This window comes from Archocentrus centrarchus, chromosome 19, assembly GCF_007364275.1.
Source record: "Archocentrus centrarchus isolate MPI-CPG fArcCen1 chromosome 19, fArcCen1, whole genome shotgun sequence".
Taxonomy (NCBI): domain Eukaryota; kingdom Metazoa; phylum Chordata; class Actinopteri; order Cichliformes; family Cichlidae; genus Archocentrus; species Archocentrus centrarchus.
Window position 1 is genome coordinate 16,679,821 of NC_044364.1, and position 26,465 is coordinate 16,706,285.

Below are 26,465 nucleotides of genomic sequence, written 5' to 3' on the forward strand. Positions count from 1 at the left end.
ATTAGGTTTTAAAGATGTGATAAAGCTTATAGTTAGAGGTTTCTGCCTGTTTAAAGGGATTTTTTCCTTGCCACTGTTGCCAAGTGCTCGATCATAGATGATTGTGTGATTGTTGGTGTTTCATTCTAATATCGTAGGTCTTTACCTTACAAAATAAAGTGCGTTGAAGCAACTTTCTAATTGGCTGCCCCGTGCAAACTGAAAGAGCTGTGTGGCTGAGATGACCATATTAAGGATTTCTGCTCTTATAGACATCATACAGATCTAAAAGTAGAAAAAAATTTTAACTGAGGACTTAGAACAGTCAGAAGTCTGAGATTTTGGCTCATTGTATGCATGCTGATCTTACTATTTGATACTTTTGATATATGTCAGAAATAAGTTAAAGCTTAATATCGCCCCCTACAGAAGGAGAATGTTCAGCTCCACATGCTGAGTACATATTTGAGGCTTTGTCAGCCCTGTTATCACAGCTGTGTTAGTGCCAGTTTTGCCACAAGCAAATAGGCAATCATCTCACTCTCCTGTCCAGAGCTGTTTGATGCTCTTTCTAAATAACATCCTGGTTTGTAAAGTCAAAAGACCGTCTGCCCACCAGCAACAGAAATGACAGGAAATGTGTCTTGTTGGTCGAGGAGTGTCTCTGTCAATCATGTCACTAAATCATGCCTCCAGTTTTGATTTTTAAGTAGTTTACAACAGTTCACCCAGCTGTGTTGATTTAAGAAAACATTTATTCACATTGATATCAGTACATTTTTGAGTGCATTTTTTTTTTTTTACATACTGTTATTGGTGCATTTAAATACATCTCTATGTGTGCTGCCTCACAAACGTGCACATAGTGTTAAAGTTCATATGTTTGTTTACGTACTGGAGCATAAAAGAAACATAATTTCTGCATTTTCAGTTGAATACTTAATTTTTGTACAATTTCCCCGTCACATAGGAGAGACAGAACCCAAACAAAAAGAAAAACAAAGAAAAACCCAAATGCAAGATCAGGTTTTAGCAGCTGACAGATATATTTGACATATAACATAGCATTCTTACACTAACATTTAGTATTTCTCATCATACTAATTTGGGCTGCAATACTATCTCACATTCCCGAGGAGTTTCCTCCTCCTCTTGCTCCTTATCTCTCTCCATAATTTATCTCTTTTTCCTCCTTTTGTCCATGTTGTCCTTTACACGTTCTCTCTCTCCCCCTTTGTTCTCTCCACTTTATTCCTGGACATTGAGGATCTGTGCAGACAGTCCGTGGTGCCAGTTCTTCAGCTTGGCAAAGCGGGGCCCTTTGACCTCTGACTCAAACTTCTCTCTGATGGTGGGGAAGACAGAACATGACATGTATGCAAAAAATTTTTAAAAAGTTTTAAGGGAACACAGTTAGGGCCACACATATTTGGACAGTGACACAATTTTGCAGCTATACACCACCACAGTGGACTTTATGAGAAACACCCATTTTTATACATTGTACACCACTTTTTAGAAGATCTGGAGTTGATTCCAAGGTTTGAACTTGGAACTCTCGGCATCATTAGGCTGAAAAATCAACAATCTGGAACTTTTTTTTAAACGAATGAATGCACTGGCAACACCAAAAGGCCCTAAAGACCAAAGAAGACAAATGAAGCTTATGCATAAATTTAATAAGGAAGATCACTCATCTGCCTGCTTTCCTTGGTGTTTGGCTGTTAGTCTATTCTTAACATCACTTCCACTTTCCCACGCTGTCAAACTCAATGCTGATATCATTGCTCTAATCCAATCACCTTCTTGCTCGCCTTGTCTCAGCCTCCACTCTGCATACTTTAATCACTCTGCCCTTCAGACTCTCATTCGTGCAACTCACCTCTTCTCCATCTCTGCCTCACCCTGGTCACTCAGAGCTCCTTCCTCATCTTCCCTACCACCACCGTGAAGACTCTGGGATGTCCTAATTCCTATTACTGCTGGGATTTCATTCTTCTATGAGGATCATCAGAATTCTGTATCTCAAAAAATAATGTTCGATTCTTCCAAATGATCTCTCCTTATTGAACTAAAGCGATGATTATAAATTCTTTCCTTGGAAGTTGTTGAAAAGCAACTTCACAACATCTAATCAAGTCAGGGACATTCTCAAGAAGTACAAGATTCACTTGTACTAGAATGATGGGAGGAGACAAGTATGGAGAAGGAGAGAAGCAAAGGAACAACCCATGATCCAAAGCATACCACCTTACTGAAGCATGGGCATGTATGACTGCCAATCGAACTGGGTCAGTAGTGTTTATTGTTGATGTGAATGCTGATAGAAGTAGTAGGATGAATTCTGAAGTGTACTCTTTGCTCACATTCAACCAAATGCTTCAATGACCCAAAGCAAAACCAACCCAAGTGTTTCTCAAGATAAAAAAAATGGGATATTCTTCAGTGGCTAAGTCAGTCACCTAATCTCAACCCAATAGAGCATGCTTTTCAGTTATTAGATATAAAACTAAGTGCAGAGAGGCCCACAGAAAAGAAGTAACTGAAGGTGGCTGCAGTAAAGCATTTCATGATGTCCATGGGTTCTAGACTTCAGGCAGTCATTGAGTGCAAAGGATTATAAACAATACTTATATTAAAAATTATGTTGGTTTGTTGAATTTCTTTAGAGCATCTGAAAATGTGAGGGTATGGATAAAAATGCCTATAATTCCTAAACAGTTAATGCAATTGTTTTGTTAAACTGCTTGAATTAAAGTTGAAAGTATTCACTTCAATAGTTTTCTGCCTTTTCCTTCAAGACATGGTGACCCAGGTCTGTTTCTGTAATTTTTCCATTTTTTTTTTTCTCCTGAACCAAAGATGCCACTCTAATGTCTCCAACTGTCCGTAGCCTGGTAACTCCTCCTTAAAAGAACACCCTTACCTCGACTTCTGCAGGGCTTCCTCATCCGGGTCTTGCACTGCATGGACAGAGATGAACAAGAGGATTTAGTAAGAGCTCATCAATGAGATGATAACTAACTGAGGATTAGCAGAGGAGTATCGGGCACATTCAGGGAGAGAGTATGAAACCACAAAGGATGAAAGGGCAAGAAGATAAGGTGGAGTCAGTGTACTGACGGTATTCAGTGCCAGTGATGTGGGCCAGGATCCTGAAGCTCTTAGACTGAAGGTTGGCAGCGCGGCGAGCCCAGTCAGACATGTCCTGGGGCTCTCCTGGCCTGATCACTGCCTGGTACACCGGAGATGCACAGTCTACCACAGGCTCCTTGATGGGCAGAACCCCACTGCAGGGCAAAGAGTATAGTTAGACCTCAGTGGGTCCACACTGGATGTTAAGGCTTTAAAAGCTGAAATTGGATCATGTATTAAGTGCCCATGATACACTGCCACCTAAAGAGATTACAGTACTGCTGTGTTTAAGTGCTTTTTGATGTACGATTATTCTGTCTTAAAAGTATTAAATGGATTAAGACAACAACGTTGGAAAAAAAGGTAAAATTGCATTAAGCCTCAAACTTACAAACAGTGCTGTGAAAAGTATGTACCCACTTGAGGTACCCTGATTTCTTATTTTGTTGCATATTTGCCACACGTTTCAGATCTTCTTAGTCTTGTCCACCTTAACTGGGAAATTTAAAAACCTGTTTTATTTGTTATTATCTATCGTCCACCTGGTCCTTACTCAGAGTTTCTGTCTGATTTCTCAGATTTGATCTTTTATTTGATTTAGTGCTCAGTTCAGATAAAATAATTATAGTGTTTTAACATCTATATAGATGCCTAAAACGACAGCCTCAACTCTGCATTTAATCTTTTATTAGATTTAACTGGCTTCTCGCAAATGTAAATGAGCCCACCCACCACTTTAATCACACTCTGGATCTTGTCCTGACATATGACATAGAAAGTGAAGCCTTAACAGTATTCCCTGAAAGCCCCCTCCTGTCTGATCATTTCTTAGTAACATTTACATTTACTTTAATGGATTACACAGCAGTGGGGAATAAGTTTTATTACAGTAGAAGTCTTTCTGAAAGTGCTGTAACTAAGTTTAAGGATCTAATTCCTTCATTGTTATGCTCTTCAGTGCCATGTGCCAACACAGTACAGAGCAGCTACCTAAACTCTGCTCCCAGTGAGGTCGATTATCTCGTCAATAATTTTACATCCTCACTGCGTACGACTTTGGATACTGTGGCTCCTCTGAAAAGGAAAGCTTCAAATCAGAAGTGCCTGACTCCGTGGTATAATTCACAAACATGCAGCTTAAAGCAGATAACCTGTAAGCTGGAGAGGGAATGGTGTCTCACTAAATTAGAAGATGCTCATTTAGCCTGGAAAAAGAGTTTGTTGCTCTATAAAAAAGCCCTCCATAAAGCTAGGACATCTTACTATTCTTCATTAATTGAAGAAAATAAGAACAACCCCAGGTTTGTTTTCAGCACTGTAGCCAGGCTGACAAAGAGTCAGAGCTCTGTAGAGCCGAGTATTCCTTTCAATTTAACTAGTAATGACTTCATGAATTTCTTTACAAATAAAACTTTAGACTTTAAAAGCCATCACTTGACCCAGCTGTCTTAGCTAATTATAGGCCAACCTTCCTTTTCTCTCAAAGATTCTTGAAAGAGTAGTTGTAAAACAGCTAACTGATCATCTGCAGAGGAACGGTTTATTTGAAGAGTTTCAGTCAGGTTTCAGAATTCATCACAGTACAGAAACAGCATTAGTGAAGGTTACCAATGATCTTCTTACAGCCTCTGACAGTGGACTCATCTCCTGTCTAACAGGACCGTGGACAGTGGACTGCAGCATTCAATAATGTTGACTGTAGCATTTTAATACAGAGATTAGAGCATACTATAGGTATTAAAGGTACTGCGCTGGAGTGGTTCGAATCATATTTATCTAATAGACTCCAATATGTTCATGTAAATGGGGAGTCTTCTTCACACACCAAGGTTAATTATGGAGTTCCACAGGGTTCTGTGCTAGGACCAATTTTATTTACACTATACACACTTCCCTTAGGCAGTATTATTAGAAAACATTTCATCAATTTTCATTGTTATGCAGATGATACCCAACTTTATCTATCCATGAAGCCAGATGACACAGATCAATTAGTTAAACTGTAGGAATGTCTTAAAGGCCTGGATGACCTCTAATTTCCTGCTTCTAAATTCAGATAAAAATTAAGGTATTGTACTCGGCCATACAAGCCTTTGAAACATGGTGTCTAACCGGATACTTACTCTGGATGGGATTACCCTGGCCTCCATTAACACTCTGAGGAATCTTCCTTTCCACTTTCACCAAGTGCTTGCTCATGGTGTTGTTCTGACTGTTTTTGTGGGCTTTCTCTGTAATTATTGTATGGTTTTTACTTTACAATATGAAGCGCCTTGATATGACTGTTTTGGTTGATTTGGCATTATATAAAAAAAATAGCACTGAATTGCATTTTGGAAAGCTGAAATCAATTTTACTAGCCACGTCAAGGCCTGATTATTGCCAGACCTGTTTAAATCAAGACATCACTTAAATAGAAGCTGTTTGGCAAAGTGAAGTAGGCTTAAAGATCTCAAAGAGTAACACACCATGCCACAATTGAGATGCTGTGGCATTACCTTAAACAATTCTACATAGAAGAGTGGGCCAAAATTCCTCCACAGCAATGTTAAAGACTCATTGCCAGCAGTTATCACAAAGCCTTGATTGCAGTTCTTGCTGCCAAGGGTGGCAAAACAAGTTATTAGGTTTAGGGGCAATTACTTCTTGATAACTTTCCCCCCTTAATATGAGTAAATGAAATCATTTAAAAAATTGCATTTTGTAGTTACCTGGCTTATCTTTGTCTAGTATTAAAATTTATTTGATAATCTAAAATATGTGTGACAAATATGCAAGAAATGAAGAAATCATAGCACTGTATGTGCATTTGTTGATGTCTATACTTCTCTGCATTTCAGCAGTTCTTTAAGTCTGTAGTCTTGCTGTGTATCAGACTTGAAATTGGAAGGACCTGCTTAAATCTGCACCACAAACCAACTGAAATCCTATTTAAATGCTATTTAGGCTAACAGCTTTTCTAAAGTTGATTTTTATTAAATCATGGGCATTTATTACATTGAGGTTAATTCTTACATTTTTTATATTACAGCATGTGTTAATCCATCACATTCTTTTCTGTTGTCCTATAGTTTTACTTTATGTGGCTGTAGTACATAACAGTAAATACTGAAGTATGTTTACACAGCAGTTAGAAAGTGGGTCAGTGCGGGTCCAGAGAGTAGTTTTTTGAAAACCTGTGGTACTCAGAACATTCCCATGCCATCAAACTGCACCAGATGAAATCCCTGTAGGTTCCCAAGGCTGCGATGATAGTGGTTGTTTTTTCAGAGGACTCGAAACATGATTTGCACTCTCACACTTTGGCCAAAGTACCCAAAGGTACTTCTTCACATATAACCATGATAGCATCATGGCTAGTGACCATCAAACACTTTGGTTTAACACTTCAGAAAAACATGTAAAAACATATATACGATAACCAAAGGGATGCTGGAGGATTTTTCAGACATTTTTCAGTGGTATATTAGTTTATGAGACACATGGAACAATGCACAAGCTATTATGAAGTCACGAGACGAGAGGAGACGCATGGATGAGGAGAGGCGAGACGGAAAAGCAGCGCTGCTGTACTTACGCCAAGGGGGAGCCTGCCTCCTCACTGATGTCACAACCGGGAAGGAGGAATAGGAAGGGATGGGTGGAGGACAGCACAGGTGTGGTTGGTTGGTTTGATGGAATGAGCAGAGGAAAGTGGGTGAAGGAACGGAGGAGTATTTGGCACGGACACAGGCAACAAGGAAAAGCCCGGGCATACACTACTATAGACACCCTAATTGTAGCAGCGTAGGCTTAATGTATGCTCAGAAGCTTCACCTTATCTGAAGCTTTTCCAGCAAAGTATCTTAAAAGGTCAGTTCACCCAAATTACAAAAAACACATTTTCTCACATTCTACAAATTGTAACTAGTCATGCTGTGTCTGCAGAAGTGCACAAGTGTGTAACTACATAATAGTCAAAAATGTGGAAGGTAGTGCAGCAAAAATGCCATCATGATATCCAGTAGTGCATGGGCCTTTGTGCACCATTGGATAACATGGCTGCGCTGACTGTGCCACGTGCACCAGGTCGCAACATTGAGATCATTTTGATGCACACCTCCCTTCTTAAGTATAATGGTGAGCATAAATGCTGCTTATTGAGGACTGTCTGCAATGCCAGCAGCATCTGATGCTGGGATAAGAACATGCAGAAATGTGGCAGTCTCTAGGATTGTATAGCAATCCTAGCTGTTCATCTTTTGGTAATTATACGAACATTTTTACATTACCTTATGATTTGGTATTACAGATACTGCGGTACCTGTGAGGCCATGCAGCTAATGTTGCTATAGAGGAAGGAATGTGTGCTTTAGCCACTTCAGCTGGAAACCAAACATAAGAATATTGTTTTAGTTTTAAATTAACCAATTCCAAAATGTGTGACTTTAGCTCATTGTTGGCAGTGAATGGTATAGAAGTAGAAATCTCAGTGGCTGAGAGCTCCAAATGGTGAAATCACCTCATCATGGCTAAACACTACCAGGATTAAGTGAATAAGTATGTTTTCTTTGTCATCTGGGTAACTGACCCTTTAATTTTTAAACACATGGCCTGATCAAATGTCAGTGCAGAGGAGGTCTAAAACATTTGAAGGGGGATTAGTTCGGCTGTATGTGCTCACCTGTCATGTCCCTTGGCCTGTGATTGCCCTGCGATGGCGTCCATAATGGCGTCCTGTGAGTACATGCTGATTGGTGTGTTGTACTGAGCGTGAACGATAGTGGCCTTTCCTCCTGGACCCCTGACCTCAATGGGCTTGTGGGTGGACAGGGCTGAGTCTTTCAAAGCAATGGGGTTGAAGCTGGGGGTGTACTCCACACTGTCAGAACAGGTGGGAGGGGTCAAAGGTCAGTGAGTAAAATAGGGAGGTTTCAGGTGCAGGAGGTGAAGGTTTTAAACATGACACATTAAAACATGAGGATAGGAGAGAGGAATATGAAGGAAAAGAAGAAATGAAATGGCAAGGTCAAGGTGTAGTCATGCAACTGGCAGAAGGCGGCGTGGGGGTGTTATACTGCTGTGGGAGTTTTCACCTACAGTGCAGACCCTCAGAGCAAATACACACTGCTCTATACTGTAGCTGTGCCCCAGCTTCATACTATAAAGGGATTCTAAGCAGGTGTTGAGGATTTACATGAAAAATACATCAAAAAAATGAACTGAAAGATGCCCATATGTGGACCTGGATTTGCAAACAAAATGTATTATATTTGTCAATTTTCTCACCTGACTCAACCACACTAGTGAGAGAGCTGTGGCATTCTCTACAGGCTCAAATTAAGGACAGTCTGAGCTTGCAAACTGATTGTGACAGCCACAGTAGGTCTCAAGACAGGTGCACTGTTTAAATGGTTTCTTGGCTCAGGAGGTGCATCACTGGGAGTGATTGATCTTCTACATACAGTTAATGCATGCCTCTCTTTTTTCCCCATAATTTGGTTGAACACTGGTTGCTTTATTTATTTATTTTTTTGTCTGCTTGCACAGCAGCTGTTATTTTTATTTTTTTTTCAAATTTCTTTTATATGTAGGTGTTATGCCTGGTCTGCCCATTTTGTCCTTCCTTTGAATCAGTTAATAACAAAATGGGGGTTTGTCCAGGATTGGAACTCAAGGCCTCCTGAGTTTGTGGCTGATCTTTGCGAATTTTAATTTCCCATGTTAATTATTTTCACATTTATTTACAAATAGATTGACAACCTTTAAGATTATCTACAAGCATCACTTTAAAAGCTCAAAAGCTCAAAGCTTTATCGATATAATTTGAATCCCCATAGACATAGAGACAAACTAATGGCTCAATTTAATGTTGAAACCACTAAGTATATGTAAAAATAATCAATAAGTAATAACTTTTTTATACCCTCTAGTTGCTACAGCCCTTTGCATTCTACTGCCATTGTCTGGAAAGGAGACACCGCCATTAACATCATATGCTACATACATAACATGCTAACATCTTATAGTGCATTCCAGTTGAAGTCAGAATTTCCAAGTTCATGATTATAATTTTTGACTGGCACGCCCATTTAGATTTCCCTCTTGGAAAGTCGGAGAAGCCCCACCAACCCTGACTTACTGTAACAAATTAAGATGGCAGTAGTGAATGTAAACAATAGCACAACTGTAAAACTTTTAAATCTGCCATTACTCCCAGGTCCGATATCCAACTTCTGTGATAAAAGGAACACAGCATTAAATGCGTACTATGCATACTATGCACTGTTCTACTGGATAAGTATTTAATACTGAGGAATTATTTTTAATATTACAATTTATGGAACTGGGACACAGCATGTCTACAGAAACCACAAGGTCTTTTTTACATTATCACTTGAACCTTGCTAAATGCTAATGAAAAATAAAAAGCCTTTTCTTCCAAGTCCAACGAAAATCAAACATGCTAATATTTAAGGCAACCAGCAGCACAAACTGACAGGTCATTACCAGCCTATTTAAAATGACACACTGAAACACATCACTCACATCCCAAAAGATATCAGTTACATGATGCACAGCACTGCAAAACATGGATGTATAAGGCACACATATGCTATTGCTTCTGCATTTTACATACAGTAAAACTGATTATAAGGACCAACAGAAGTGGAAACACAAGCAGATGCTTTAGTACATTATAATTTTTGCACTAAAATAATTATTTATGGAACAAATAAAGATGTATTAGCACTAATATATATAGTAAGTTTGGTTTCATTTTGGTTTCTTTAAATTGTGTTAATGTGTAAGTAACCTTGGTATCTGGACTCAGCTACAATGTAATCTTCACAAGTATGTTACATTTTCATTATAAAATAAATGGCAGTGAAGGATAAAGCACACTCATTTCTTCTGAAATGGATAAAAGATTCTTGCTAAAATCCAGTAAAGTAATGCAGTAGTAATTAGATGTACTTTGTCACTTTCCACTTCTGGGGACCAGATGATTTTACTCAGTGCAGCCTAACAACTTAAAAGAAGCTTTAGTTCAACTACACTACATATGAATCCAAGATGGACACAACTGCACTCCACACCAAAGTTACAAGTAGCATATCTAGAAATGCTAATACTGCTGAGCTTCACTTCATGCACATGAAATGCTGAGAAAAATGAAGGTACAGTACTGACTTTGCAGCTGTGTTTGCGATAACCTGAAACACATCAGAGGAACGGACACACAGAGACACAAAATTCGGGGATGTAGTGAATCACTAGAGATATTTTTTTTGTGGATAACAATAGCCTTATGTGTGTTGCAGGAAACCATCCGACTACAGTGCTCCCGTGTAATCCCATGTACTGGGCAGAATGGCAGTCCTTTTTTCTATCACTGGGATATTTCCCTGCTCCCTCTGGAATCTCAGGAGTGACTGACAGGAGCAGAAGTGTTTCAGTCACATGACACAGGGCAGGAGGGATGCAGACACATTTAGCACAGAACAGACAGAAATATACACAACTAGACAAAACACAAAACAAACCACCTTATCAACTTATGTCAGAGCAGCGGATATTACAGATGACCACAGGCTGACACACAGATGGAGAAGGATGCTGGAGATGCTTCTCATTTTTAACCCTGCCTAAGACAACTTGTATGCTGGTTTCACTTTTAGCAGCTTTTACCAAGAATCTGTCTCATTTATAAAAATTTGTTGGGCTGTTAAAATCTGCTCCAACAAAAAACAGAGACTTTCTAAAAATGGAAAGTGTTCTCCATTAAATCCTCATGTTTCAGCCTTACTCTGGGGGTGCAATAACACACATTACTTTGAAAAAAGTGATGGTTTTCAGTGTTACTTAATCTTTAATGTGGCAAGAATATGGCAATAGTTTGATCTATCCATCCACCTATCCATCTTATTAACCACTTATGAAATTCAGGGTCACAGAGGCGACTGGAGCCTATCCCAGATGACAGCTTATGCATTTTTATTAAATTTTCACCTACTGTGGGGGTCACAGTTTAAATGTGCTCTGCATTTATATTTCAGAGCAATAAATTAAGAGAAAAGCAGACTCACTGATAGTTTTAATGAGTTATTTAAATACACATGGCATAGTGTACCATAAGTGCAGCATAACCAATCTCATGTGATGTTTTAAGACTGAAAACTTCCACTTTGAGAGAGACTACCTTCATCTTATGCAAGGAATCAATGCCAGCTTTGCATTGTGAGTGTAAATGTGTTCGATTCCAGTCCTCCACAATGGTGCAACACATAAATGTTTGTCTCTACAGTACATGGATGTGTTCAGTGTACAGTAGGCAAAGTGAAACACATCACGTATGGGACATCTCCCTATGGACGGGGGTGTCCTTTCTCAGGTTTGGCCTTCAGGGGATTCAGGATGATGGTGTGTAACCAGAGCGGAACATTCCATAACTGCATACAACAGCTGCTCGTCCTGTCCGAGTGTGTGTGCGTGTGCGTGTGTGTGTGTCTGCATGTGCTCAGTGAGGTGGGGCTGCTGGCATGATGCTGCCGTCATCGTCCTGTGCTCTGCATGGAGCACGTTTTTCTGACACCTGACTTGCCATTGGCCATTACTGTAAGGCAGCACCAGAGGGGAAACACATTAGGGGAGACTGATACCTGGATGCCACAGGCTGAGCACATTTCACCCTTAATTAAACTCGACAAGTATTCTATGACTGAGACTTCACACAAACTCATGCCATGTTTCTGAGAAGAGTTCGCCCAATAATTTAACTCCCACCAAACTCCAGCTATTGGAACTTCAAATATGAAGTTAATTTAAGGTTGAAAAGAAAACATGGAGCCAACCTAAGCCTTGTTATGTTGAAATATGTCTTGAAATAAATGGACATGTTCTGGTATCTGTTTAGGAATTTTATATAAGAATGTTATTTTGTTGTGAATAAATCCCTTATGTAGTCCAATAATGTGTTGTCAACTATAAAGAAAAAACATGATTGTAATGACATTTTCCATTGGCACTATAGCTTATTTTGAGTCAGTGGTCTTTCTGACAGAAATTCTGTATAGATCACAAAATCTGTGGTGGTGAAAATAGTCCCTGATATATGCAATACTTAAAACTCCTTAATTAGAGCAATACCAACCCTCAGCTTTATTATACTGAGTCGCTAGATTTATATTCTCAAAACTGCTAAATTTAGAAAGCAGAGTACAATGCTGCAAACAACGGCCACTGTTACACTTCAATTCAGTGATAGCAGCACAATACAGCAAAAATAATTAGTCAAATGCAGTTGAGCAATGCTGTTGACAAGACAAAAAAAACCCACTGACTTTAATTTTCCGGTAATAAACATTTCGGGCAATTTCTCCTTATAATTGTTTTCTATTAATCAAAATAAATGACATTGTTTTGTTTTTTTTATATGAAACTAAATAATTAAAGATGAAAACACAATCAGCTGGGAGAACCTCACCACCTCAGCACCTGCATGGAAAGTTTGCTTTTGCTATATACAGTGCTTTACCTCCGCATCACAGACACACACAAAACAGCACTACAAGCAAGTCTCTGCTTCAAGCAGGAATTAAACCTTTGTTCTGGGCTTTGCATTCCCATGTGTGCGGTAAGAGGGATGATAGAAGATAAAAGCTAAAAAACACTGAGATTGGGGGGCTGAAGCAGCAAAAAAAGACTTCTTTAGTGATGATGTTACTTATGACAGCATCATCTCGGCTTTTTGTTTTTTTTTATTTAAAATAATAACTCTACTCACTGTCAACTTGAAAAGTCAGTTTTGGTTCTGAGACATTTGAATGTGCTGTTGAGGCCTCTTGACCTTTAGTAAAGAGGCTCCAAATATCCTCAAATGATCCTGCAGTCCTCCTGTTCTGTTACCTGGATGCAGGCCAGGTACATTTGTATGCTCACTCCCAAAATAGTGCCACGTGTGTGAGGTTATGCACACTGGGATAGCAATGGAAAGTTCTGAGTACATTTTCTGTTAATCTTTGGTTAAATGAGGGAGGGAGGTGTGACTTCATTCCTTGAGTGACTCAGTGGGTGAGGTTGCTTTGGCTCACTCCCCTCAAATTAATTAAATCTTCTCTCAGTGTCACTTCACTGGTGGTTAAAGTGTGCTAACCTACCCCAGCGATGAAACTCTTCGGGCTGCTGATGATCCCTCGCCTATTTTGCCCTGCATATCAATCATTTCTCTGAGAGTTTCGGGGGAGTAAAGGCCTATTGGGGAATTGTATTGCCCCTGTTGGCCTGGTGGAGATCTTGCATCTGGGAAGAGATTTCTTTTGCAGGGTTTTTTGTCCGGGAGGATTCCACAAGACTCTTGATCCTTCTTTTGAACTTCTCCTGCAAAATGTTCCTCTTGTAATGCCTTAAAAATGGGAGAATGTCAAGATAGATGGATATGTAGAGATAGAAAATGAATCTTTTATATTAAACTAAAGTCAGCAGCTTGTTTTCCTGATGTTTTTTTTTTTTTTTTGCTGACCTCTGACCTCCCTGTAGTGCTTCCTGCAGTTGCACTGTGAGTATTTTACACTAGAGGGCAGCAGGTCACTGCCTGATGGCACCATTGTAAAATGGTTAATTACATTCTTACAAACATGTATAAGACAAGGATACAAAACACATATAAAAAAGACCAACATACAGAACTTAACAGACAACATCCATGATATGCAGTACGTTTGTGTGTGTTTTGTGTTGTTATTTATGTCTATTTTTTAATGACAGAGTAGCTGTGCTTATACCTTCTGGTGAGGGATGATTGGCATGGGTGAGTCCATCCTTGGAGTTGCCGTGGGAACTGGAGCCGGACGTCTTGATCTGCAGATTATACAGCAAAAACATTTATTCTGCTCAGGGTCAAAAATCTCTCTCCATTCAAATGTCTTTCCCTTATTCTCTCTTTTTTGGAGGTTTCAGCTGCACAATCAGGCAGTTTTTCATATCAGTAACTACAAGTGGGAAACATTTTCTGTGCTCACCTTCAGTCTAAATGGAACTTATGTAGGCACCTTGAGGCACCTTGAATTGCATTAAATGTGTGGACACACAAGCAGGATTTGGTGGCATCACAGCTAGTTTACCCAAGTGTGAGCTGGAAACTTGATTTTCTGAAGTATCACTGTCATCAGTTTGCCTTCCTCCTTAAATGCCCACACTGATAAGGCAAATCCAACTCAAGTACCTCAAAAGTTCCTTCTGCGTCATCTACTTAGGTTTGTGGGGGTGGGCGTTAAGGTGTGAGTGTGGTGGTTCTTTACTTCTGCATTGAGAGGCTGAGTCTGGTGGTGGCAGACTTGATCTTGTTCTGGGCCTCCAGGTGTGTCATTCCCTCGGTACTGACCCCATCAATAGCTGAGATGATGTCACCCTGGGCCAGGCTGCCTCCCGCTGCCTTGCTGCCCGGAGTTATCTAAGGAAAGGGTCAACAGAGCAGGTCACACTAGGGCTACCGATACACATTCCTCAGCAAACTAAGAAACATGTGTAGTTACATGTAGTACAAATATATGTAGGTAAGAAAATTTAAAAAACCCATCAGATTCAAACAGTTTGTTCGTTTGCCTGCTAATGTTTGTACTAAACAGTCCAGCTGACATGTTACTTCCACTGTGGTTACTCACTTCGCTCAGTTATTTATGCTGTGTGTGTCGTAGCTGATGAAGCAAACTAAACAAATCCTTCAGCTCTGATGATGAGTTATGTTAACTGACAGCGCATAACCAAATTTTATCCAGAGTCTAAGAGACTCTAATGAGTAGTGAAAAACACTGTAGTGAAAAACACTGGCATAAAAGCAGCCAGATTCCACAGATTTTTGTTATTCCTGACAATGAGTATTTTTTCTTGACGTGTAAGAAACCTTACATTTCTTTGTCCTTTTTCAGTTACCCTTCATGTATGACCTTCACCTCAGAATTCTTCCTTCTAGCTCTGCAACAAAGCCTCATTTTAGCTGTTAAACTACACAGAGAGGAGGTTTAAGTGAGCTCAGCGGTCTGGGATATACAGTATTGGGTCTAGGCTTACAGGCAACTCGTTACAGAGTTAAAAATAAGCGATGCTCTTGATGCCAGCGGCTTCACTGTGAGTGACCCCTCTGAGCCCCAACTCCATCCCTCAAACACACACACACACACACACACACACACACACACACACACACACACACACACACACACACACACACACACACACACACACACACACACACCTGCTACTGACATTCATGCAAAACTTCTCTTTTTCTGTTTACATTAATTATAGCCACTATAAACTCACTACAAATCTAATATTTACCAAGATTTTGTCACATTATCATTGTTGTGTTCTGTGTCTTTTCAGACTGTTGTCACATCTTTTTTTCTTTCTCCTTTTATGTCTGCTTTTTTTTTTAACCCCTGCGTTCTTGCTTTAGTGCTTCAATTTCAATCTTTGTGTGTGTGTGTGTGTGTGTGTGTGTGTGTGTGTGTGTGTGTGTGTGTGTGTGTGTGTGGGTGTGTGTGTGTGTTTGCAATGTTAAGGAATACTTCTACTGCCTCACAACACTACCCAGACAATTTATCAAGTATGTTTTCCTTACATTCAACACACTAATCCTTCAAAATAAGAGTCTTCAAAATGAATGATGAATAATTTATGTGAAAACATGTTTCTTGCATGTTTTACACTGCACACCAGAGTGCATTAAATCAGTTAGTTAGACTCATATTAGAGATGATGTTGCTTCTGTCTCAAGTTAGTTCCACATGCACTAACTTGAGAGCAGAGAGATGTTTTCATTCCTTTAGAAATATCTGAGTCTCAAGAGAGCGTGCAAATAAACTGAAGTGCTGTGGGTGGCACATTGAGAACGTCAGGTTTTTAAAACAATTTCAGCTATGGCTAGCATAATAATAATCTTTTAAAATCAGTGCACATAAATAATAACAGTAGATAAAAAATAAATAAATAGCACATTTAATGGCCGGTGCTTTGGCTCGGCTAACAAGATGTAAGGAATCCACTGTCTTCATTCCTCTTTCCTTTTATTAGTTCTTGGCAAAAGTCAGAAATCCAAACCTCTGCAGTGTTACGTCAAACTGTAATGTCACCCCGAGCTGACATGACAAGCTACAGTGTTTTATGTTAACCTGTCGGGACCCATCACAATCACAGGATGAACAAATCCAATGATACAATGTTACTGTGGACACAGATCAAAGCTTCCCCTGGCTGCCTAAGACCGGGATCAGAAGACAATGAAATAACAGATGTCTGGATCAATATAACAGAGCCTGATTGCCAGCTGAGCATCAATCAGGACTGAGGAATGAAGAGCTGGATGTGGGAGGGGAGCAGCGGTAGCACTCAGGCAAGCATGGACCTCATTGCTACTTTCTCTGTTATTTCCTGAATCAACCCTCAGCCCATCTGTTTCTCCGCAGGAGCAGCTCCAAACGAGGAAACTGAAACTGACTATGAGAAAGCTTACTAAAGGTAACACAAGCTGCCGTTAGCGTCCTCGCAATGCTCCACTCTTTCCTGTCCCCTTCCCAACCAGCCATCCACCTCTCCTTCGGTGCTATTTAAAGGGAATGCTGTAAATACACCCTCAGTGCTGCCTGCCAAAGAATGAGAGAGGGAGAAAGGAGGACCCTGTTTCTCTGCTGAACTCTGGTCTCCCTCCTTTTATCTTAAATTGAAATTTAATTCATGAATCTTAGCTGAAGTGTGCAAAGTTAAGCCGGGCAGCAGCGGTTCGACTCCAGTAAAACTATTCCTGACTTTCCACTGCTGGTCTATTCTAGAAGTCTCTGTGGAGGTTACATCGAAGCCTGCCTACCATCACCACTTACAGCAATATTACATAACCAAAGCCTTGCTGCTGCTCACACATACACAAACCACACCTGCTCACACACATATACAGTATGCACGTACACAAACACAAGCTAGAGGTCTAATATTGTAAGAGCAGGAGAAAAATCAAATCTGGGCTACATAATAAAAGTTTTCAGAAGCAAGAGGATTATAATAAACCTGCTGCTTCCACGGTCATTTAAACAGCTCTTAAACGTATAATTAATAAATGCTGATGCACTTATTAATGTTTTTTTTTTTTTTTAACAACCAGTAAACAAAATGATTACCAAGCTATTCATGCAGGGAAAGCTTAAAGATGTTTTATTCAAGTGCATTTAGTAATTCTTTGTTTATTGTATTGTGCATTGTGTATTTTGTTTTTATGCCCCAAGCCAGCCAATCAGTGCACACAGTTTGACTACTTTGAAGAAGTTTTGCTTTCATTATGGTGCCCATTTCACAGTTGATTACAGGCTGTCTTGTTAGTATGACACTTCTTATAACTTTCGCTTTATGTTGCACAACAATCTGTGAGGGTCACTCTGTCCTTACCCTGGAAATGGTGAGGGGCATGTTGAAGTCTTTTCCTCCCTGTAGTCTGAAGCCCCATGGAGCGGGGCCATTCAGAGTCACTGTGTATGTACTCATCTTCGGCTAAATGTCAATGCTCCTCCTGCAAGCAACTCCTGCTGGCTGCGTGGTTTCCCCTCCTGTTTGCTGTTTAGCGTGCCCTTGTTCTCCGTCCTAGCCCTGCTATCCTTTTGTCCCGGTCGGTGCCTCGGTGGTTGCTCTCACCTCCGTTGGCCCTGGCTTCACAACCGTCTGCTCCCAGCTCTCAGGACAAACACCCTGGGGTGGGTGGGTCAGGTGCTGTGGAACCACTGAGATACACAAACGGACACACACACACACACACACACACGCACACACGCATGCATTTGTGCACACAGATACACACAGAGAGAGAGAGAGACAGAGTGTAGAGCCAGGTTGAGCCACTGCAGAAAACAGTAAAGTCTAACTTCTTACCACGGAATCAAAAACCATCAACAACACTCAAGTTCAAAGTTGCAAAAATTAATGTTTAAATTAGTATTAAGTTGGAGAAGAGTTTCTTGCCTGTAGGGTTTCTGAGGGTGAGGGACAGACAGCCTAAGAATAGCTGAGAGAGCCAGAGACACAGGGGCCCTGGCCCGTATAAGGCCAGTAACACGAAGCCCCAGAATGCTTCACTGCCGATTCATATCGCCAATATAGACCCCTCTTACTGCAACACATTCTCTCTCTCTGCCTCTCTTTCACTCTCTCTCTCTCTCTCTCAGTGCTATGAGTGCATTCCACTTGCACGCTATTGTCTGTAATCAGAGTCTGTGGGCTAATGTCATTCGCCTTTCAGTCTCACACTCTTTCATTTTGTTTGAGAGAGGAAACAACAAATTGCCGACGGCTAATTTTCTAGCAGCACATTCGCCCGGCTGATTAAACTGCCAGCACTCTGTCTGTGTGTGTTTGTGTGTGATATGGAGCAATTCAATTCACAACCAAACACAAACAGCAGACTTACGCATTGTTTAATAGGTCGTGACAGACTGCCCTTGTCATTTGTATACCACATCTCAATGTTTTTGTGAATCAGTTCTGAGGTGCACACTTTCATGCTGACAGCTTTGTGCGGTGGTGTGATATTAAACACCTGATTTCATGTGCACGAGGTGTGAAAACGAGAACACGAGTCAGTGCGGCCAATCTGCTTATCAGTGCTTATGGATCCACGCTGATGAGACTCGAGGTTGGAACTCTGTTGGAACAAATTTGGACAGCACGTGAATAAATCATATTATGATTTCCTGCTTGAATCACGTCACTCTAACGTCAGGCTCAGGAGATGAAAAGCTTAACATAAATACTAGAAGTGGGATTTAAAGTTCTCATTCTATCAGTATCTTTTAATGTCTTCACCAACTCATCAGTGATTTGTTTATAATGCTTGTATGTATCTTTGCATTAGCTGGACAGCGATGACTTCTAATGTCAATAATTATCTCAAACTTTAAACTGTTAAGAATGCTTTGAAAATCAATAAATGCCTTTTTTTCCTGTAAATGTCCTGATGCTGGGCTTACTTGAACACTAATAACCTTATCACACCTTTGCAGCCTGTTTTCTTTATACCAGCAGTGAGATCATCAAACTGAGACACAATAGTATTAACAATAAAAACACCATAAGGGAGAAGGGAATTAATAAAACACAGATAAAAAAGTCTCCTGAAAGAGGAAGCCACATCTTTTCAGCAACAGCATCAACATCTGAGTACTCACTCTGGAAAAATATTGATGTTCATATCCTCAGTGGGCATCGTTAGAGACACTGGATGAATGTGCTTTTATTCATATTGCATGCAGACTGCTTAACACCAAGAGATGACGTGTTCTTCACTGTGCACTGTTACCTTCATATCACTAGAGAATGTTCTTGTATTTGTAATGGGGTGAATGGGATTGGTTTGTGTGCGCGTGTGTTTATTGTTATTGCCATGATGTGCATGAGATGTAAATTTATTTACGCCTTTTCACTGTATAATTAGGGCTTGTCTACAGCGTGATGAATCCAATGGATGCTTCAGCAACAAACCTGAATGAGAACGCGCACTCACATGAGCGCGAGCACTTGGCGGAAATTACTTTCCTGTAATGGTGTGATGCATGAATAACAAGCATGATTACATAGAAGAGATGTCAGTGAAGCTGCTTCGTTCTGTTCTTTCCCTTAACACTTATATACAATAACACAGACACACACGCACTTTGAATGGGGCCATCAAGAGCCACCCGAGATATGCAACACAAAATAAAGCAATTCTTGAACAAAATTCAATTTTTAAATGAAGGTAAAAATGTGTGTGTGTGTGTGTGTGTGTGTGTGTGTGTGTGTGTGTGTGTGTGTGTGTGTGTGTGTGTGTGTGTGTGTGTGTGAAAGAGAGAGAGAGAGAGAAAGAGAGAGAGAGACAGAAAGAGAGAGAGAGAGAGTGCTCTGTCTGATTCAGTGATGTGCAGTACAGGAGCTGCAGAGGGGACCGTGCTGTCTCCATTTCTGTTCACCTCAGACTTTCAGTACTCTCTGCCATCAACAGAAACACTGACAAATCTGCAGTGGTTCATGGAGTAGTACAGAGCACTGGTAGATTATTTTGTGGTGTATTCTGGGAAGAATAATTTGCTTCTGACTGTGAATAACATCAGAGAGATGGTGATCAGCTTCAGAAGGAAGAGGACGGCTACACAAGCTCTGTCTATCCTGGGACAGGTCGTTTATGTAGTGGAGAGTACAAGTATCTGGGTTGTGGCCAATGCAGCATATTTGCTGTGGTCTGCTGGGGGAGCAGCATCGCAGCTGGTGATACAAACAGACTGAATAAACTGATTAGAAAGGTTGGCTCTGTAATTGTCTGCAAACTGGACACTTTTGAGTCTGTGGTGGAGAGGAAGTCACGGAGCAAACTGTTATCCATCATGGATGATCCTGATCACCCTCTGCAACACTCACAGGAGAGGCAGCGGAGCAGCTGTCTATCACAAATACCTGTTCCTGTATCGATGACAGATACAGGAAGTGTTTAATACCATGTGTTATCAATAATTTCAACTGCTGTAACAGTTTTTTATTTTCATTAAAAGCAAAATGTTCTACTTTCTTGAAGCTGCAGTTATATTTTTGATTGTAGATAAAATTTTAATTCTATTCACATTCAAACTTTATTTATACACATATACATATATATATATATATATATATATATATATATATATATATATATATATATATATATATATATATATATATATAATATATATATATATATATATATATATATATATGTGTGTGTTAAAGATTTACATGTTCATTTCACATGTAGCTTGCTATGTTCACCACTGTGTCTTTCAGACAAGTTGCCCCTAATGAGATTAATAAAGCTGAATTGGATTAAACTGAAAAATAACAAACTTGAATTTGAAGTCGTCAGTCTGACACTGACGGACATGAAGAAAACTTATGACCTTACTGTGGTGTTCCAGACACAGAAGCATTGAACCCATAGAGTAAAGAGGGTTTTGAGTTAATGTTGTAGTGACGGTGCTCCTGTGTGGTGGAGGTTGGTGGTATTGTTAAGTTGTAGTTGGAAGAAAATAACGGGTCGCCACGGGAGGGCGCTTTGGGTAGAGAACCGCCTGTAGCAAAAAACCAATAAATGATGGTTGCTGTGTGAAACTTCCAGTTGTCTGCTTGAAAAGTGTTTATGGGATCCAATATCATACACAACACTTACCTTATGCAAAAGCAATACCCATTCATACCTGCCATAGTTCTGCAGGGACAAACCTTATGTAGGACTGTCCTCTCTCGGACATGTTGGACTTGTATGACCTGTGCTGATCCAACCCTCTTATCAGGATTTTCTGGCTGCTGCACCAGGTGGATCCCTTCTATCACTGAGGTTGGCCTAATGGTGGGTTAAAATACTAGTCAACCAGACACTGATGGACAGATGCATTAATACAGATCTTAACTGTAACCATAATGATTATGCTTAAGAGCTGCATAACCACAGTCATTATGGTACTGTACTTGGATGTATCAATGCTTGTGGAACAGCTTGTATATCCTAAAAACTGTTAAGACCAAATGAGAAGATTTGATACTGAAGCTGATAATTAACAGCAAGCAAGATTTTAAAACAGGATAAAACTATCTGAGCTTTTCCAATTAAACAAACTGAAAATATCATGTCACCAATTGGTTATGGGAATCTTTTAAGTGCATAAGGTTTAAATTAATAATAAATAAATGTCTTAGTTTGATCACAAAACCAGCATTTCAGAATTTCACAATATTTTTATTTAGAAAAATAAATAAAAAGAACACAAAACATTTTGTACAAAGAAAACAGTTACTTTCACTTCATCAAAACAGATACATTTTAAATTTAACATATTTATAATATTTACATTTGTCATGTCATAATATTTTAAATATGCATTTTTTATACATTCATAACAGATACTACAAGACAAATGAACAATAACAAGAATGTATAAAGCTTTTTTTAATCTATGCTTAGAATCTGCAATAAATCGTGATGGAAATGACATCAAGAGTCAGATTTCATGCTGAGGCATGAAGAAAAAGGTTTTTACAATCATAGTCAATGACGCAGCAATCAGGGACTCTCAAAAGGAACTGCGCACACATGCAGATGTGGAGAAACAGTGTTGCATTTTTTTTAACAATCCTGAACCAAACATTTATAAGAAAAAAAATAGTAAACTGTCACCCGTACATTAAGATGTTATGTAAAAATATGGCATCTGAAGGAATGCAAAATACACTTGGGCATCCAGTTCTTCATTGAAGACACGCAAACACATACACTCATACTGTGTTGCTGGGTGACCTGCTGTTTGTGTCCTGCTGAGTGTGATCTGTAGTACTTGACGTCACCATGAATGGAAAAATCAATGAGAAAGTGACACTTCTCTTCTGTCCTGTTACATGTATATATGTGCGCCTGATTGCCCAGAAACATCTCATATTAAAGCTTTGTTTGTTTGTTTTATTTTAACATTAAAAGGCAGGCAAACGAGGACTCAGTGGTACAATTCCTGCAGGTGCATTTTAATTTGTTCTTATAATTAATTTGTTTCTAATTGAATCCTTCCAAGGCCATGTCCTTGTGCACAAACAGATTGCGTCCAGTGCTCCTGCCATATTTTTCTCCCTGGAAATCAAGTTTTGAACACTTTTGCAGAGAACAAATACCAAGTTTTGTGTAAAACTAACCCAGCTATCATGTCAAGTAGCCTTCAGCATTCAAGGTGACTCAATTATATTTATATAGTGCTTTTTAAATCTCACTGCAGTGAAACTAAAGGAGGGTTCAGGGTCACCTGATCCAGCACTAACTATAAGCTTTATCAAAAAGGAAAGGTTTAAAGCTTAATCTTAAACACAGAGAGGGTGTCTGTCTCCTGAATCCAAAGTGGGAGCTGGTTGCACAGAAGAGGTGCCTGAAACCTGAAGGCTCTGCCTCCAATTCTACTTTAAAATATCTTAGGAACCACAAGTAAGCCTACAGTGCTTACTTACAGAGTGAAGTGCTCTTATGGGGTGATTGTGTTACAGTGAGGTCTTTAAGAAAGGATGAAGCCTGATTATTCAAGACCTTCTATGGGAGGAGAAGAATTTTAAATTCTATTCTGGATTTAACAGGGAGCCAACGAAGAGAAGCCAATATGGGAGAAATATGCTCTCTCTTTCTAGTCCCTGTCAGAACTTCAGTTTTATCTGAATTTAGAAGCAGAAAATTAGAGGTCATCCAGGTCTTTATGTCTTTAAGACATTCATGCAGTTGAAAACTAAATAGCAGCAGAGCTGAAAGCAGTCCATGGGTGCTCAATAGGAGGATCTTGAAGGGGGGTAGTGGTGGGTGTCGGTGAGGTTTTTGCGCTGATTGCACAGAGTCACAACATTTTTCATCGTTTTCATAGGCTGATTCCTAATTTTGGAGGACACTGCATTTGCATTTTTACAAACTAGATTTTTTTTTTAAAATATCATTTTGATGTTTCAGCAGGTTTCAACACACAAACCTTTTCAACAGACACTGTGTAGGTGCAGATGGAGCAGGAGCTGAACACTACAACATGGTTTAAATCTAAAACATGCTGATTTTAGTGAGATCAGTAGTGTGGCAAGTTCTTACACATAATCAGCAGTCATTTGTTTCAGCTTGAATATTAAAAAAATGCCTGATCCATCTTTGACAACATTATTTTGTAGTACATTCTTTAGATCTGCAACCACTGTACAAAGAAAAACAAGAGATCGAATTCTATTTTAGTGTAAGAGAAGATTGGCTTGAAAACATGCTTTTCATTTCCAATAATAAGTTCTTAATTCAGAAGTATGATTGTGACACTTCTGAGTGGGAATGTATTAACATAAACACTATGCAAAAATAAAATCGCAACATTTTTTAATGCTTCCAGTTGTAACAGTATTGAACCAGCAACCAGTCAACTTCTATAGATAAAGAATACTTATCTTTTGCTTTGAAATAGAAAATAATCAGAAAATACATCAAATTTTTTAAATCTCAAGTATGAGATGACCAGACTGGAGATGAGATGAGATGACTAGTATGACCAGAAGGTGAACCAAAAACCAGTTATGCTCTAAGTGCGGCACCACCGTTCTATGGAAGCTTGTTTCCGCCACTAAAAAAATCAAAATCAAAATTGACATCCACACCTTGAGATTTCAAATTAATAACTCAGAACTTTGAGTTATTTTCTCAAAATTTTGAGAAAACTTTTGAAACTTTGATTTAATAAGTCAAAATTTTGAGTTATGGATAGCAAAATTGTTTTTATTTTTTTAGCGGTGGAAACAAGCTTCCATACCTTTCACATGTTGTTTTTAAGGCTAATTTGTTGCTTACAGCTCTGAGGTAAACGATCTCCAGCCACCATGATATGTCAGAAACGGCAAAACCCATATGAGTGCAAACACATGCATAAATACTGGGCATTCGCTCTCACATACTTATACACCGCATGCATGAAAACAACGCTATGGTCCCCACAACTCGCAAACAGCATGCTAGTACAAAAAGTTCCTATTAGGGGAGAAATAGTGAAGCACACGTACACACAGTTTCACACTCTTGCACTTCTGTCCTGCTGTTTATGGTGAAGCTGTTGTCTCCAGTATGGCTATGTCAAGGGTTTCCTTGGCAACTGGGCTGTGGCTTTTGGTCAGTTTGAAGTTGCCATGGTAACCTGGGGGACTATGCAGTATCGACGGGCTGGATATGGAGGTGACGATGACCGATGATGTGGTCTTGCATACAGTCCGTGGCCCTGACTCCTTCATATCTGGCTGTGCAGACAGAGACAGAGAGAAAGGAGTGTTCAGGTATTGTAACTCATCATTTGGAAATCTGTACAGAGGAAAGCTACACAGAGGTGCTACTTAAGAAGGCAGTGAATTAAGTCTTATAAACTGTTAGTGTGATTTACATCAATACAGTTCTCTTCCACTTAACCTTCTAGAGCAACACAGCTGATCAAAGGAATTGATTGACTAGATTGATGAATGGCTTTCCCACAGAGCCCTTAATGAAGTTTGATGGTTTAACTTGGTCAGCATCTCGAAATCAATAGTTCTGGATTGGAGGGGAAAAGTACTGTAGCTGAGTATATTTAAATCTAATTTTGCTTCTGTATAAGAAGCACATATTAAATCATGAATAGAAATCTATGGGAAAATTTTGTAATGCTGTGCCAATCAACAGCTGAACCAGGCACACAACAGAGCTTCAAAGCAGTTATAGCTGTATGGTACCAGGACATACAGTAAACATGGATGGATATAGCCATTGTGACAGCACTCATTAGCTTGTGAAGTCCTGTTTGGAAGGCTTGAGACTTCATTCACATTTTCGCTGTCAGCACCTCGGTGTTTTGAAACTGGGTGTGTTGTTGTGATTTGGCACTATATAAATAAAATTGAGTTGACAAGGGAGGGGTGTATCTGATTGTGAAACCACACACTCATTGGCTGATGACCTGTCAATCACAAATCATTGATTAATGGGCATATATGGCAGAACCTGAGGTTGCCCAAAGCATCATACTGCCTCCACTGACTTGCCTTCTTCTCATAATGCATGCTGGTCCCAGGTGCTCCCCAGGTAAATGATGCACATGTACCCGGCCAGCCACAAGATGTAAAAGAAAACATGATTCATCAGATCAGGCCCCCTTCTTTCATTGCTCCATGGTCCAGTTCTGATGCTCATGTGCCCATTGTTGGCGCTTGCACAGTTGGACAGGGGTCAGCATGGGCACCCTGGCTGGTCTGCAGCTATGCAGCCCCATACACAACAAACTGCGATGCTCTGTGTATTATGACACCTTTCTATCAGAACCAGCATTAACCTTTTTTGCAATTTGGCCCTTCACTTGCCCCCTAGTATATCTCACTCACTAACAGGTGACATGATGAAGAGATAATCAGTGTTATTCACGTCACCCATCAGTGGTCATGATGCTATGCCTGATTGGTATTTAGCTAAGTACGCCTTGTACACCTCATTTTTATACATAAACAGTATTAATTGTATAAAGGCTTTAATATATTGTTTGGTGTTATATATTTATACCCTGATACCTGATATTTATTTTCATATATGCATCCCACATTGTTTCTAGTGGTTCTGTGGTGTAGTAATTTACACATAATCAAAAGATCCCTGGTTAGACCCCAGAAGAAGACACAAACTACTTTGGGGTTGCATCAGAAAAGGCGTCTGATTTAAAAATCTACCAAAGCAAAACATGTGGAGCCAGCCACTGTGGGAACAGCTGAAAGTAACTATCTCATATTCTTATAGCTCTCTATTTTATTTTATTTTATTTTTGATTTGT

General features: G+C 39.6%; 2 protein-coding genes across 3 annotated transcripts in view; both read right to left on the reverse strand.

The window, feature by feature from the left end:
- Positions 1–1,149: 1,149 nt before the first annotated feature.
- Positions 1,150–17,855, reverse strand: ldb3b (LIM domain binding 3b). Of its 2 annotated transcripts, XM_030755250.1 has the most exons (9): positions 17,530–17,855; positions 14,394–14,545; positions 13,878–13,953; positions 10,288–10,310; positions 7,778–7,975; positions 6,692–6,715; positions 3,103–3,269; positions 2,906–2,942; positions 1,150–1,324 (listed from the first exon to the last, which is right to left on the reverse strand). In XM_030755250.1, the coding sequence occupies exons 1-9, from the start codon at positions 17,623–17,625 to the stop codon at positions 1,228–1,230; spliced, it is 870 nt and encodes a 289-aa protein (XP_030611110.1). In that variant the 5' UTR covers positions 17,626–17,855; the 3' UTR covers positions 1,150–1,227. The 2 variants fall into 2 exon arrangements, with proteins under 2 accessions (XP_030611110.1, XP_030611111.1); XM_030755251.1 differs by lacking the exon at positions 6,692–6,715.
- A 5,123-nt stretch (positions 17,856–22,978) lies between these two features.
- The window catches only part of LOC115798711 (melanopsin-like), a 31,280-nt gene continuing 27,793 nt past the window's right edge, over positions 22,979–26,465 (reverse strand). The window contains exon 11 of the mRNA XM_030755658.1: positions 22,979–24,915. Within this exon, the coding sequence (XP_030611518.1) occupies positions 24,721–24,915 (195 nt within the window). The 3' untranslated portion in view covers positions 22,979–24,720. The remainder of the gene's footprint in view (positions 24,916–26,465) is intronic.